The following is a 12,701-nucleotide window of genomic DNA, read 5'->3' as shown; positions in this document are numbered from 1 at the left end:
ATGTGTCTCCTTTTCTGGTTTTTATAAAACTTAAAGCATTTTAAAAAGATTTTTAGTAATATAATCCAACAGCTCAATTCCATAAAGCTTGTTTTTTCTTATTGCTTACACATTTGGTATTTAAAACAGAAACATATAAGGAATAAGGCTGCCGTTTCAGAAATGTTTTAAAATAACATTAACTCCATTTTATGCTGTTACTTGACATACAACATTATACCAAGCACACATTTGAGATCTTATTTTTCCTATAGCTTTTTAAACAATTTTATATTTTCAAGCAAGCATACCTTTGATAATATCTGTAAATCTAGTTGACTGTTCTATTTGGTCTAGTGTGCCTTGATTAGTTTGTATTTTCATATTCCAATTTGTATCATTTCACTTTGGGTATTTACCATAATCCATTTCCTTCTGGTACTATTCCGTAGTACCCTGTTTTATTTTTGAGGTGCTGGCATATATTACCTGGTACGTTTTTTGTCATGAGTCTCTGAGTTTTGACTTTTTTTTTTTTTTTTTGCATAAACACTGTGTGGTGCCTTAGTTTTCCTGTTGCACCAATGCTTAGGTGGTAGGAAGAAGGGCGTGTGACTTGCTAAGACCCTTGAGGGCAGGAAAGGCTACTCCAGTTGTCTGCACGTAAGCTATAGAATGTGCCCTTCATAACCTAAAACCTAGGGAGGGATGCAACTAGGTGCCACTTTGTCTGGGAAGTGAGTCAAAGACCAGGAGGAGGGGCGATGGGCGTGTTGGAGGTTGGGTTGCTAGAAGCTGAGCAGTCTGTGATTGAGTGGGAGGTGGGGAGTCCAAGATGGATTTATCTAAAAGTTACCGATTCCTGTGCCAACAAGTCCTTTCCACATTGTGTACCTGTTAATTAATAAACCCTCCGTTTTACCATGTTGGCTGAGAGTTATACAGCCCTTTGGCTTCCCTAGGAGCCACAGACAGGTGGATTCACTACAGGGATGCTAAATTCCCCAAAGTCAGACACAGGAAGGCCAAGACCACTTAGGCTTTTTTGCCCCGGTAACAGTGTGAGGGGAGGCATGCCTTACCAAGGTTTTGACTGGCTTTGTAGAGAGCAGTTTTAGAGCATTAGCCTGGTGACTCTGTAACAGACTATTGATTATTCACTCCTTAGGGACTAAGATTACAGAAATCTTAAATTTAGATTGTGTGTGTGTGTGTGTGTACACACACACACTATGATTACAATTTTGAATTAATCATTTTATACATTCAGGAACATTGTGATGTTTTTGTGTTGATTAGGTTACATTAAGCCATGTTTATCCTTCCATGTATTACATATTGTCCCCATATGATGTATGGCATCTTAAAGCACATTTATGTTAGGGTACTTTTGTTTGGACACTTTAAATACAGATTTATTACCATACCCCAGTAAACATGTATTCTATGTGCACCAATTACATCTTTATTGACACATTTTTATATTCTTAGGGATGTTATACAATTTTACGGTTGACTCTATATTTATGACTGGAATTTTAGTTTAATTTTTAAACCCAAGCCTTTTGAATTATGTATTCATAACTTTCCAATGGTGTTGGTGTGTCTGAGGGGTTTTTTTATGGTGGCATATGTGGGTCCCACAATTCCCCAGTTTTGGTATTAATTGCTTGGGATACGTTGGCCCCAATGCATATGCACCATTTGTTACACTTGAGGTCCCTAAACACCTTTTGTTAGTTGGCTTATATTCCCTCTTAACTACTAAAGAATTTTTTCCTGAAGCTTCTTGCTACCTTTTTGTTAATATCTTGGATGTTAATCCCTGTACCCACACAGAAATACATGCCTTATTTGGTACATGAAATGTCCACATTCTCTGAGTGTCTTTTATGGCCTCAAAGGGAATGGCAGAGTCTGTTACCATAGAGTGCCAGATTTCCCCATCTTCCACATTCTTCCTTCTTATCCCCTTTACTGGGTTTATCAACTTGATATTCCTTTATTGAGTTGTGGAGAGCTTTTGTACTGGAAAATCAGTTACCCAGATAGAAATTTTTTTTTATTCCCTTTTACTTTGCTTTTTTTTTAGCCCTGTTTTTTAAAATGCTGCTAGAGTAAACATTATCAGGGAAACAACTTTAACATGACTTTTGTACAGGACATTTTGAAGAGGTTGGCTTCAAGTTGTTGCCCACAGTAAGGTTTACTTTGGCTAGGACTTTGAATAAATCTGCACTGTTATCTATCCCAATACTGGAATTTACACTTTCCAAAAGCTGGGTTTTTTTTTTTAAACTTCCCCTCATCAGAGAATTAAACCTGGAGGCTGCTTTCAGATTTTGAGGTTTTCCTATACTGATAATACATCAAAACAGGAAGCCTACTACACACCCAGTAAGGCCGCTGGGGTGTTCCAAGGTGCTAAGAAGATCTTAATTACCAAGAAGAATAAAGCCAATATAGAAGAACTAAAGAAATTTGCATTTATCTTTTACAGTTAAGAAATTATAGTAAAGATTAGTTACTGGAATTCTTTGAGAGGACTAACAAGGATATAGAAAAGGTGATTTAGTGAACATAGTGTACTCAGATCTTCAGAAAGTGTTTGAACCCTTACGGAAGGTTTTTAGGCAAGGTGAGCTGTTACAGGATAAGAGAGAAAGTTCTTTATGGATCAATAACTGGTTAAAAGATAAGAGACAAAAGGCAAGAATAACTGGTTAGTTTTTAGAATGGAGAGAGGTAAACAGTAGTGTTTCCAGGGTCTGTACAGGGAAAAGGTAATACTGTTAAATGATCTATATATTAAAAAGGCAAACAATGAAGTGGCAAAAATTTTCAGATGACACAAAACTCAAGATAGTCAAGTCCAAAACAGACTTTAAAGAGTTGCAAAGGGATTTTACAGAAATGGGTGACTAAGCAGATGAAATTCAGTGCTGACAAATGCAAAGTAATGCACGTTGGGAAAACATAATTCCAACTATACATATAAAAGAATGGGGTTTAAATTAGCCGCTACCACCCAAAAGAGAAAAGGTTCTAGAATCATTGTGTATAGATCCCTAAAAATATTCACTTAATGTGCAACAGCCTTATGTGGGGGGGGGAGCAACAATAATCAGGGATCTGGAACAACTTTATATAAGAAAAGATTAACAAAACTAGGACTTTCCAACTTGGAAAAAACAGCTAAACGGGGAATACAATAGAGGTCTATGAAATCCTGACTGTTGTTGAGAAAGTAAATAAGAAAGTGGTGTTTACTTTTTTTATAACAAAGGAACTAGGGGTTACCAATTAAGATTGCTAAGCAGCAGTTTTAAAATAAACAAAAGGAAATAAATACAGGAAAATTTAACCTGTGGAACTTCTTGTCAGAAAATGTTGTAAAAGCCAAGACTATACATGGTGTTTTTTTTGTTGTTGTAAAGAGAAATTCATAAAGGCTATTAGCCAACATGGGCAGGGATGGTGTCCCTGGCCTTTGTTTGCCGGAAGCTGGGAATGGGCTGCAATGGAATCATTGCCTGGTCTGTTGATTTTTCTCTGAAATACCTGGCATTGGTCATTGTTAAAAGACAGGACGCTTGGCTAGATGGACCTTTAGTTTGACCCAGCGTGTTTTTATGCTTATGCCTCTAAGAAGGGTGCTCACTGTATTGAAATTTGAGTAATTTAACAATCTTCTGGCTTATTCTTCAGATAGGTCTAGTAATCACATTGCCAACAAGCCATAGCAAATTTCACAGCATACTTCTTGCTTCCATAAATTTATAGATGAACCTGCAAAAACATAAGCAACAAAAACAAAACACACAAGGCCTCTGACTGGATCTTATAGGTTAGTACATACTGTGCATTCATTTCTGAAAATGGTTATATTTAGTCCCTTGGCAAGTATAAGTGGATTTGATCAGAATTTTTTACACGTCTCTATCTGGAGTGGTTACTAAAACTGCCATGGGACTGGCCATATACTTATCTGTTAACTGGAAAGGGTTTCCTTTATATAGGGATTATTTTACCTTTGCTTACCAATTTTAAGCATTACTGTGTTTTCTATTTTTCATCAATATTTTAATTTCTTTTGCTCTTCCTTTTGTTTGTGTTGATTTCTCTGTCCAAATGTTTTCCAGTGTTTGCATCAAATTTGCTACCCAGATCATCTTCTGTACCTGCTCAGGCATTTTTCTTTAGTGTTAACAGGAACTCAGGAGTTCTTATAATTTAACCTGTTATTAATTCAAATAGGTTAATAACATAATAAGGAAACAATTAACAAATTCAGTACACAGAACCATTTAGCGTTGTCCACTGCTCTGGCCATTATAGTTGGAAGATTGGCTACAACAAAGGTAGATTTACAATTATATTTCTATAATCATGGCATGCTACCTGCCATCCGCTTTCTGTACAAGCTCGATTGGGGAGTTGCAGGGGCTTTGACACTTTACTACTACCCCTTGTGCTTTTAGATCCTGCAACAGGGGTGTGGTTGTTTTTTAATGTGGGGAACAGTTTCTGCTGGATAGGAATACTGAGGAGCTGCTTTACACATTTTTCTCCCCCTTTCCCCCCCCACTATCTTTACCACTGCCTTTTCTTTCTAGCCCAAACCATGAGAAATTTCCCTTATTCACTTATTGTCTGGCAGTGCCATAGCTTTACAGGCTCACTTTCTTAATCCTTCTGAAACAACCAGGTTATTTACAGTCTTTCTTCACAACCAGCCTTTCTGCCAAATTAATCATTCACTTTTCCAGTTGTACTGTATCTACTTTTAATATAGCTTTTGCAGTTATGCTGTTACAACAACCCACAGCAGGTGTTTTAATACTTAAAGTTGCCTTTGCTCCTGTATTGATTAATGTAAGGAACCATTATATGTTTCCTTCTGTCCCCTCTTCCATGTAAGATTTAACAATTTTGTATGGCTGTAATTTGGCTACTAACATCTACCTTTGGGGACAGGGGTTGCGAAGGCCAAGGCATTTTTACTGAAATGTGGAGCAACCCTGACAGGGAGCTGCCAATTTCATCTGAGCCAATTCCAGGGATAACAAGCCATAAGAACTTACTAGCAGATCTTCTGTACCTGTTCCCACAGCCTCAACAGCCTAACTCCTGGCTGCAGCATTGACTGTGATCTAGTCCTTGCCATCAAATCACTTAAAGCAGTTAGCAAAGTCTTCAGAGGTTGCCCATCCAAATGAGCCATATCTGCCCCTCTTTCCTGAAGTTGAGTCCATACCTGTGCTCTCAATGATTCACAGCCCCCCCCACAACTAAACACTTTACGTCTCCTACCATACCATCCTCGTCCTATTTCATTGCAACTACCATGTCCCATATTCATGTGGTTGGAGCCATTCTAGCCTGCTTGATTGTTGTTGGGAGCCTCACTAATCACTTTCTGAGAAGAACTACCTTCTCCACTTACTTCCCTTTCTGCCTCCTGAGCTGCTTTAATCCATTCAACCTGATCTAAATCCATCCAGGATCCTATGAACACCTTAATAGGTTTCCTTAAGCGATCATAGGTAAAACCTGTCAGCTGTTTCTCCTCAATTTCAGCCAGAGAGCATACCGATAAAACCTAGAACAATAAGCCATAACAGATTCTCCTTCCTTCTGATATATCAACAAAGCTGCCCTTCTCAATTCAGAGGGGGTCAGAAAGTATCAGGCTACTTCTGGATAACACCATCTTGGTCACCTTTGTTTAACTCTGCCTCAATTTCTGCGAACAAAGCCATTCCTTCCGTAGGGCCAGCACAAGTTATTATCCGTTCTCTTAAATCTTCAAGATCTAAATGTTTTCTAACCATGTATTCGAACAGCCAAGACAAACATGTTCTCTTAGTCAAAGAGTCCATTTGTTTAGCCAGTGCCTGTTTTTTAGGTTCAACCAGAGGATGATTTACTTCCTCTTGTATTTGCCGTGAAGGCTGAGGCATTTTTGCTATCACTGCCGGAGGGCCTGGAAGGGGCTCCTCTTTCTCTTCCACCTGTATATTTATTATTTCTGAACATTTATGAGTTAAAGCTGTTATCTGCTGAGCCTTGGTTACATTTTGTGCTATAAGTTTTCAAGTCACGTTTCAGGCTTTCATTCTGCAATTTTAATTTTTCCCATTCCTGTTCCAAACTTTCTTGCACAACATCTTGCTCCTTTACAAGCTTATCTACAGCACAATACATAGCACAGATGACATGTGCTTCTGTTTGGGCTTTCTCGGGAGTGTAACCCTTTCAGTACCTCAGCAGCAAGTTGTCCAAAACTTTCTCATGCAGCGTGGGGACTGCATCAACCAGACATTGATCAGACCCTAAGCTTTTAAACACCTGTCTTAATAAACGCTCATCAACCACACCCGGAGGATTCGGAGCATCTCCCTTGTCCTCTGGTTCAACCCTTCCCTGTCTGTTTGCGAAACATCGTCAACTCTAGGAATGACCAATACAACCCCGCTTACCAGTATATTTCCCTCTCTGCATACTGTAACTAAATCTGGTTTCCCCCAGCTAAAATTCATATAAGTCAGAACTGATTCAGAACAATATTTAAATCAGTTGGTTAACACCAGTGATTCAGGAGACCAAGCTCCTCAAAGGCCACCAGTTCAGAAAACAGTTTGATTCAGTTTAAAGATCTCTTTTTTTCCCTTGCACATGACAGTAACCATCCTCTGCTACCAGTGTTGGCACCAGAGGGATACTACCCCTGAATTTCAGAGTAGCAGCCTGAATGAATCTTTAATGGCTCCCAGTGGAGCAGATTACTGTCATACTAGTGAAAAAGGTCCACAATAACTAACTTGCATACACTGTAGTTTATTTGAGAAGGAATTACACAAACGGTAAAGGGTTACATTAAGTGCATAACTCCTATGTTAGGCATTAAAGAACTATACAGTAAGAGCTATACATTCCTCTTGGTGAGCCTCTTTCAAAAATGTACAGAAACTGGTCCTGTACTGGCCTCACACAGTTCCTGCTTGGCAAACAGAAAAGGTGGTCACCCAAATTTTATGGATGACTACTTCTCTCCAGGTCTGGTCTCCTCAGCCTTCTGGTCTGTCTCAGATTCCCTCGAGGCAAGGTCTTGATTGCCTGGAAACCCCTTTGGTCACAGTCTTTCTTGAGCCCACAGAGCAGAGTTTTGGCTACTTTGTCTAGCAGCGTCAATTAAGGAATTCCCCCAACAGTAATTGAATTTGCTTGTTTTTTATACTTTCTCCTCCAAGGAGTCACATGTCTTAAAAGCATGCCCAGTGGGCATGTGGCTACCGATTTTTACCTGACTAATACTTTAGGAGGAGACTGCAGAGTGGTGCCAACTGAACATTACCGCACATTCACTCCCTTATCCGTTATTCACTTCAGCTTCCTGCGTGATGAGTCAGCCCATGCTCCACTCAGGATGTTCTACACGTGTTTGCTTTCAAGTGGACATATTTGCTGACTCAAACATCAGTATTGATCATACACGCAGCATGGAGCCAGTCAGTTTCACTTCTGCCATCTGCCTTATGCTAAGAGAAGGATTCTGCTCCCAGAATTCTCTTTTGCAGTTCAGTCATGTCAAACCATGTTCTCACGATTCATTCAGTACGGCCACATCTATCCAGCACCATCCCAACAGTCCCCCATTCGATATTCAGTTACCAAAGATAGTCAGACAGCCTACCACTATGTCTGTACTTCCGTGTTTGTGTAATGATTAGATGGACCTGATTAGGTGGCGCTGTTCAAGTACAGCTTAGTAATCCTTTCCTGTTGAAGCCCAAAAGCCCACCCATACCTTGGCCTCAGTTATGGCCACAAATCATCTTAATGTATGGGAGGGATTTTTGGTTTTGACTTATAACCTTGGGAAATGTTCTAATTTTACATTTTTTTTCCTGAGTTTTGCTTTGGGTTCAAGCCAGTGTAAACATAAACAAAAGGTTCAGAAAACTCACTGTAAACCAAAACTTCAGGCTCTAGACTGTGTGGAAGAGGATTTTTTCCCGTGTCAGATGTAGGATTTTCATATAAGCTGTTGCCAGGAGGGTTTCATTTTACCCACGAGGTTGCTTATAGCTTTTGTCTCTCTCTAAAAACATCTTGTTACAATCCAATGCTTAGTTATAGTCAAGACATGGTGTTGGCAAAGGAATGAGTAATTTCTTGTGTAATGAACAAGATAAGAATGGCAGGCTTTAATAGTCTCTGCAACACTGAGCATTTTTCAGGTCTTCCAGTTCTAACAAGATATGTAACAACAGCAGTTCTTTTGGGAAGATGAAGCCTACAGAAACTTTATGTACGTGACGACTGTATTCAAATGTTGAGGAAAAACATCTACGAAGGCCAGATCCTCAGCTGGTGTAAATCAGTGTAGCTCCACTGAAGACAATGAAATTATACCAGTTTACACTGGCTGAGGATCTGGCTAATGAGTATAAAACATTTCATACATGGTTTTCTCACTGATGAATAGATCTATTTTCACTGGAGCTGGCACTCAGGCCAGACTTCCCCTGAAGATGAGAACTGCAGGTTCTGGCCCATTATTTTTGTGTAATATAATAGCCCTTAAAGGTCCCAGCTGAGATTGGGTCTCGTTGTGCTAGTTCCTCGAGTCTCTACCCCCAAAATATTTACAATCTTATTAGAATAGAAAAGATAGAAAAAGGGTGGGGAAAAGAAGAACATCTTCACTTTATAGGTGGGGAGGTGAGTCATTGAGTGGTTAAGTGACTTGCCCAAGGTCACACAGGCTCTCTGTAGCAGAGACAGGAAATGAACTCAGATCTCCTGAACCGAAAGACTGTCTTCTATGGGGAATATCATTCTATTCCATGTCTGCTCTAAGCTGTTTTTCAAAATGTGATTCAGTGAGTGATTTCAAATCTCTTGTGGTTGTTTTAAAATATCATGCATTCCAGTCATCACAGCTCTGTGGTAGAGGTTTCATTTGGATTTCAAGATGGGGAGGACATGAAATCCCTCTCTAGTGGCTAGAGATTGGAAAACCTCACCCCAACCACTGGGCACATGTAGGAATATAGGAATTGCCATACTGGATCAGACTAGTGGTCCAGGGAGCTCAGTATCTTGTCATAGAGTTTCAGTCTACACTGGAAAATTACATCGATGTAACAACATTCAGGGTTGTGAAAAATCCCCACCCTGAGCAGCATAGTTAAGCCAACCTAAGTCCCTGTGTAGACAGTGCTAGGTCAATGGAAGCATTCTTCTGTCAACGTAGCTACTGCCTCTTGGGGAGGTGGATTACCTATGCTGATAGAAGAATCCCTTCCGTCAGTGTAGGTAGTGTCTACACTGAAGTGCTACAGCAGTGCAACTGTGCTGCTGTAGTGTTTTAAGTGTAGGCACAAGCTCTGAGAATGGTCAGGACAAGCTGCTTCAGAAGTCTTGAGGAAACCCTGCAGTTATAGGGGAACCTGCTTGATGGAAAAATTCTTCTTAACTCCAGGTTTTAGGCATAAATCAACCTCTAACTAATGGGAGTATCTGCATCCCTTCCAAAGCTTTTATTCTTATTAATCATATAAGCTTTCAGTCTTTTTGGACTCCTACCGCTGGTCTTAATACCGTGACCCTGTGAAATTCATGGGCAATTTGTGCACTGTGTGCAAATGCATTTTTTTCCCCAGTTTAATCTTTCAGCATTTCATTTTCATTGGATATCGCCTTTAGTGTCTCAATACCAGGCTCAATCCATCTTTCCTATATCATTATCTACTATCCTTCTCTCCTCCCTGCCACCAGGAGCTCTTCCTATCCACTTCTGTTTTCTTCAATGGGCTGCTCTCTGGTAGCCTGGGAGATAGGGCGCTAGTAGCAACAGCATCAAAGCAAGTAAATGAACACCCTGACCAGGATTTGGGAAATAAATCATAACTAGAGTGCAGAGAATCACTTCTTATTTTTAAATTGTGAAATATGTTGACACTGTTTCCATTTTACCAGGTTCAAAATGGACCCATTTTCGTATTAGTACTACTTGAAATTTGTATCCAATGTTATTGAAACCGTTCCAGACATTTTTCATTTACTAAGAAGCTCCAGAATGTTGGTAAAGAAACATTTTTGATTATTTTTTTTAATGAAGTTGTGACTACCAAAAAAAAATTTAAAATAAAAATTGAAAAGGCAACATTTAAATAAAGGCCATTTTTGACAGAAAAAAATGTTCGAAACATGTTAATCAGTTATGTTGTGCCTTTTTCGCCTATAACCCTTCAGCCACATGCCAGTGGCAGCACTCGGTCTCAGGTTCAATCTGTCTAGTGGTTAAACAATCTTATGGCTCAAGCCTCTACTCAGCTGTACTTCTACCTCTGGCACTGGGAAATTAAAATATAACCTCTCTGGTCCCTTTTGCAGGTGTTTCATACCCACTCACAAGCCCTCAGGACTCCCTGAGGTCATGGAACCTCGGTATCATTTTTTGGGGAAAAAGGGAAACAAAAGAAACACAATCACTTAAATAGTTATATACAACAAAATGATTAAAACTCTGGAGTTTTGTTACCCCAGAGTTCCAAGTATTCGTAGTCCAGCTTGCTGAGGTCCAGAACTATTTAGTCACAAAACAATCCCCATCCACCTAAACCCCACTCGGGGTGCAATCAAACTTGGTGGCAGTTGGGAGATTGTGGGGAGCTCTATGCCTGTCTGCTTCAATGCAGAGTAGCCCACCACATCGGATCCTGCTCTGATGTGCAATTTTGTGACATCAGTTCTGCTCAAAGAGCCCAACAACACAATTGCAAACTGTGGCACCAATACTGGAGAGCCTTCCTCATGGGAGTAATCCTCCAGTCCTATCAGTAAGGGTTACTCTTTATGGCAGTTGCAGAATCGGGCCCATATACTGTACACAGGAAACCTTGTCCTTTCATAAAAACCCAACTGCCTCTTGGGTGGAACACAACATTGTTTAATAGTGCACAATGATACAACAATTTATAGGAGAGGAAAGGAGAATGCCCTATCCCATTAAAACGACATGGCATCTATAATATAGCAGCATGCAATTATCCAAGTTGGACTTCAGTCAGATTGCAGAAGCTGTGAAAGTAGCACAAGGATTTTTAGTAACTTGAAACAAACCTGAACTGATAAATTAGGAGTTGGGTCTCAACTTTCCCAAAGTTTGGGGAGTATTCAGTTGTTGGGTTTTATATAGGCCTGGTAATAAACAATAAAACATTGTGTTTAACTTTTATGTAATTAAACAGTTTTTTTAAACTATGATTTCTTTAATTTCCATGCCTGTGACTCTTAAAAGGGTACTAGAGACCTGTGGTTTTTATGTTTACTAATTAGAACTAGTTGAAAATGGGCATATTTTTTGCTTAAAAACTGTTCCCAATTTTATTTAAAAAAAAATTAAAATGATGGAATATGTTGGACTAGCTTTCTCTAAGAATGTCAATAACAATCACAATTATTAGTTCCTCTGCAAGTGCAGTAATCACTGCAAACTCATTGGATTGGAATTTGAATGTCTAAATACCTTGTTTTCTAAATAGTCCATTAAACTTATCATACCAATATTCAGAGTAGAAATCTCCTATTGTTTGGCTCTTTATTAGTAGAAGAGGCTTGACTTAATAGCATTTACATAGTTTCAGTTGGGTGGAGATCCAAGTAAAGATGGGAAGCATCACTAGAAGATTTCCATAACTGAGCCCTAATTAATACATTTCTTTCTTTCTTTGTTGCCGCTATTAGGAAACAGCTGGAAGACTGTTGTGACCCCAGTCTGCTCTTTGCCATGACAAAACAGAACTCTCCACTGGGAAAGAACCTCTGGTTTGATGGGGAATTTTTACATTCTGTCACTATTGACAATGCAACTTACTCCCTTTTCCCACAGGTCAGTAACTGTCTTGTTCTTTTCATTTTACCCCTCTGTTTCCTCTCCAGACAATAAAACTGTATATGTTAAATCAGGCTGGCTAAAAGGCTAGTTGTAAGGAATAATCTGTAACTTCATGATAAATGTTTTCTTGTAATTCCTTTTTTAGCCAGAGGCACTGCAAACCTCTGTCTCCCCACCCCCATTGCATATACAGCAGGAAGACTAGCTATAGTTTGAATTCCTCCCATGGCCACTTCTCAGTATTGCCCACCCCAAAAGTTTACAAATCATGAGTCAGGACCCAAAAGATCATGAGAGTAACATAAAAATTATGATATTTTAAAAAATGTTTTGGATCCTTTTATTTGCCTATTGGGTTTTGAGCCTTCAGGTTATATTTCAATCTTTTCTATTTAACCACAAGGGCTAGGAACTTACATTAAATAAATAAAGGCTTAAATTCTCACATTTCCAGAAGCTGGAGCTTTAAATAAAACCTCAAATATGTCAAGGCTAGTGATAAAATCACAGGAGTTGGCAACACTACAAAACATACAGTGAAGAACCTTAAAGTTCTCCTTGCTTATATAGCATGCAGAGATTTGCCAATATTTTTGGCTTAAGCCTTTTGTCCCTCCCCATTCTCTAAAAGGACTGCTTCTGGTCTATAATATTTAGACCCAGATTCACAGCTGGTCTTAACAGGAGCAGCTCAGTTGAAGTCATTGAAATTTCACCCACTTATATTATTGATGAGTTTAGCCCATAGCATTTAAATTTAAAGATCTTATATATATGATGGGCTATATTCTGATCTCCGTTACATGGGTCTAAA

General features: G+C 39.2%; 1 protein-coding gene across 1 annotated transcript in view; it reads left to right on the top strand.

Moving 5' to 3' along the window:
* ST8SIA1 (ST8 alpha-N-acetyl-neuraminide alpha-2,8-sialyltransferase 1) overlaps nucleotides 1–12,701 on the top strand; it is a 161,586-nt gene that overhangs the window by 42,904 nt on the left and 105,981 nt on the right. The window contains exon 2 of the mRNA XM_073318098.2: nucleotides 11,737–11,881. Coding sequence (XP_073174199.2) covers nucleotides 11,737–11,881 — 145 coding nt within the window. The remainder of the gene's footprint in view (nucleotides 1–11,736; nucleotides 11,882–12,701) is intronic.

The sequence above is a fragment of the Lepidochelys kempii genome, chromosome 1, assembly GCF_965140285.1.
Source record: "Lepidochelys kempii isolate rLepKem1 chromosome 1, rLepKem1.hap1, whole genome shotgun sequence".
In the NCBI taxonomy this organism is placed as follows: domain Eukaryota; kingdom Metazoa; phylum Chordata; order Testudines; family Cheloniidae; genus Lepidochelys; species Lepidochelys kempii.
This window is presented reverse-complemented; position numbering and strand designations above follow the sequence as displayed.